Genomic DNA, 2731 nt, shown 5'->3' with positions numbered 1-2731 from the left:
TGCATTGCCAATTAGAAAATGTCCGGGAGTTAACGGATTGAAGTCAGTAGGATCTGAAGAGATAGGACTGAGAGGGCGGGAATTTAAGCATGCTTCTATCTGTGTTAGTAGCGTGTAGAATTCTTCGAATGTCAATTTTTGTTCACCAATGACTCGTTTTAGGTGAAATTTAGCAGATTTCACCGCACTTTCCCAAAGCCCTCCAAAATTTGGTGCTTGGGGAGGAATGAATTTCCAATCTATTTGCTCCTTGTTCAAGAAAGAATTTACTTGACTATTATATGTACTCCCAGTAATAAAACTCTTTAATTCCTTTAATTGGCGGTTTGCCCCCACAAAATTTGTAGCGTTATCTGAGAAGATGCGTTGACATTTACCTCTCCGTGCTATAAAGCGCCTAAAACAATTCAGGAATGCATCTGTACTTAAGTCTGTAGCTAGTTCTATGTGAATTGCCTTTGTTACAAAACATACGAAAATACAAATGTACGCCTTCGTAGAGATCTTAGTCCGAACACGTTCTTTGGTCATAAATGGGCCTGCGTAGTCTACTCCGCAGGTACTGAATGGACGAGCAGGTGTCACTCGAACGGCAGGTAGTTGACCCATCAGATAAATGGCCGATTGAGGTTTTACTTTAAAACACCTTACACAGTTTTTAATTACTTGTTTCACATTCCGTTTGCATGCCAAAGGCCAATACCGTTCCCGCAAAGACGCTACTACATGCTGACATCCTGCGTGTAACAATCTAATATGCTCATGTCGAATTAGAAGATCTATGAATGGATGCTTTGCCGGTAATATGATTGGGTGTTTTTGATCATATTCGAGGATAGCGTACTGGAGTCTGCCGCCCACCCTCATTAATCCCTTTTCATCAGAAATGGACAGAGTGTAATGACTGGACTATTTTTTGATAGTAACTGTGTATTTCTTAGTGCAGTCAGCTCACCAGAAAATACCTCGGCTTGTACAAGACGCAGCAATGCATTTTCGGCTCGTTGAATTTCACTAACTGTTAAGTTGACCCCTGTGTGATACACACGGTCATGTGACGTTATTTTTTTAGCCTGACAATTTGAAACAAACTTGAAACAATATGCAACCACCTGTACTAAACGAATATAACTCGAAAATCGCTCAAAAATGGAATAGTCGTGAAGTGTGCTTATCGTTAATGTAGTAATAATTTTTCTTTCTTCTGGAATCTCTGTAATGGATATGTCTGAAGATGGCCAAATATCTGAATTTTCATTAAGCCAATAAGGACCTGACCACCAAAGGTTATTGTCCTTCAGGGACATCGGGTTTAAGCCACGAGAGATTATGTCTGCTGGATTGTCTTTTGAGGATACATGGCGCCAGTTATCGATCTTACTTAAATGTTGTATCTGTGAAACCCTATTGGCAACAAAGGTGTTCCACCTGCTCGATACACTTGCTATCCATGCAAGCGTAATACTGGAATCTGACCAGTAGTATTCTCTTTCAACAGGAAGATTAAGCGCTGATTGAACTTTGTGTACTAATTGGGCTAATAAAAGTGCTCCGCACAGTTCTAATCGTGGAAGCGTTACAGACTTGAGCGGCGCGACGCGGGACTTCGAGCACAAAAGCCGAGCCTCCCATTTACCTGACTTTGTTGGTGACCGTAAATAGACGCACGCCCCGTACGCCTTTTCTGAGGCATCTGCAAAACCATGTAATTCTACCTGAGCTAAACATCCAACTACTACTTTACGAGGAATTTTTATTAAGTCTAAGTTATGTAATTCCTGCCTATAACTCGTCCATTGAGCGTGTAACTCTTGGGAGATTGTCTCATCCCAACCTATCTGCATTTTCCATAGCCGTTGCATCATTAATTTCGCGCGAGTGATAACTGGTCCAATTAATCCTAATGGATCAAATATTTGCGCAATTTCTGATAATATTGTACGCTTTGTAACCCGTTTATTGTTCGAAGATGAAATACAAAATCGGAGTTCGTCTTCAACAGACGCCCATTGCAGACCGAGAGTTTTTGGATCTTTGTCTGCATTGAGTTCTTTTGCCGTTACTGTATCCGGGGACGATTGAAAAATAAGAGGGCAATTCGTTGCCCATTTACGCAATGGAAGCCCGGCCTGGAGTAATATTCCTGAAACTTCGTCCTTTAATCGCTTTGCTTCTGAGATCGTGGCAACCCCGGTTAGTAAATCGTCAACATAAAAATCGTTAATGATTACTTTGCTCGCGTTTGGAAACGTGTGTGTACATTCTAAACCTATTTGTTTTAATACCCGTGTTGCTAAGAAAGGGGCCGATGCTGTTCCATATGTAACTGTATTCAGTTCGAACGTTTCTATAGGCAATTCTGGACTTTGGCGCCACAGGATGCGTTGAAAATATCTTTCTTCTGGTTCTATAAGAATCTGTCTGTACATTTTTGTTATGTCCGCTGAAAGGACATAGCGATGTGTTCTAAATCGAATAAGAATAGAGATCAAATCACTCTGAACAGTGGGACCTACTAATTGCGTGTCATTCAATGACAAACCTGACGAAGATTTTGCCGACGCATCAAAAACAACCCTAACCTTTGTTGTAGTACTTCCCTCTTTACACACGGCATGATGTGGGAGATAGTATGACGGTTCTTGATTTAGTTGTGAATCTTGCACTCGTGACATGTGACCCAATATTTCGTACTCTTTCATAAATTCAACATAGTGCTGACGTAATTCTG

At 41.0% G+C, this 2731-nt stretch overlaps 1 protein-coding gene across 1 annotated transcript; it reads right to left on the bottom strand.

The window, feature by feature from the left end:
- Positions 1–1273: 1273 nt before the first annotated feature.
- On the bottom strand, positions 1274–2675 carry LOC107193025 (the record flags this gene model as incomplete). Its single annotated transcript, XM_015582400.1, has 2 exons — positions 2543–2675; positions 1274–2443 (listed from the first exon to the last, which is right to left on the bottom strand). Coding segments are annotated over exons 1-2 (1303 nt in total), but the record flags the coding sequence as incomplete, so codon positions are not given.
- Between the last annotated feature and the right edge of the window lie 56 nt (positions 2676–2731).

This window comes from Dufourea novaeangliae, unplaced genomic scaffold, assembly GCF_001272555.1.
Source record: "Dufourea novaeangliae isolate 0120121106 unplaced genomic scaffold, ASM127255v1 scaffold531, whole genome shotgun sequence".
Lineage (NCBI taxonomy): Eukaryota > Metazoa > Arthropoda > Insecta > Hymenoptera > Halictidae > Dufourea > Dufourea novaeangliae.
Note: the sequence above shows the minus strand (reverse complement) of the source record. Positions and strands in the feature narration are given on the sequence as shown.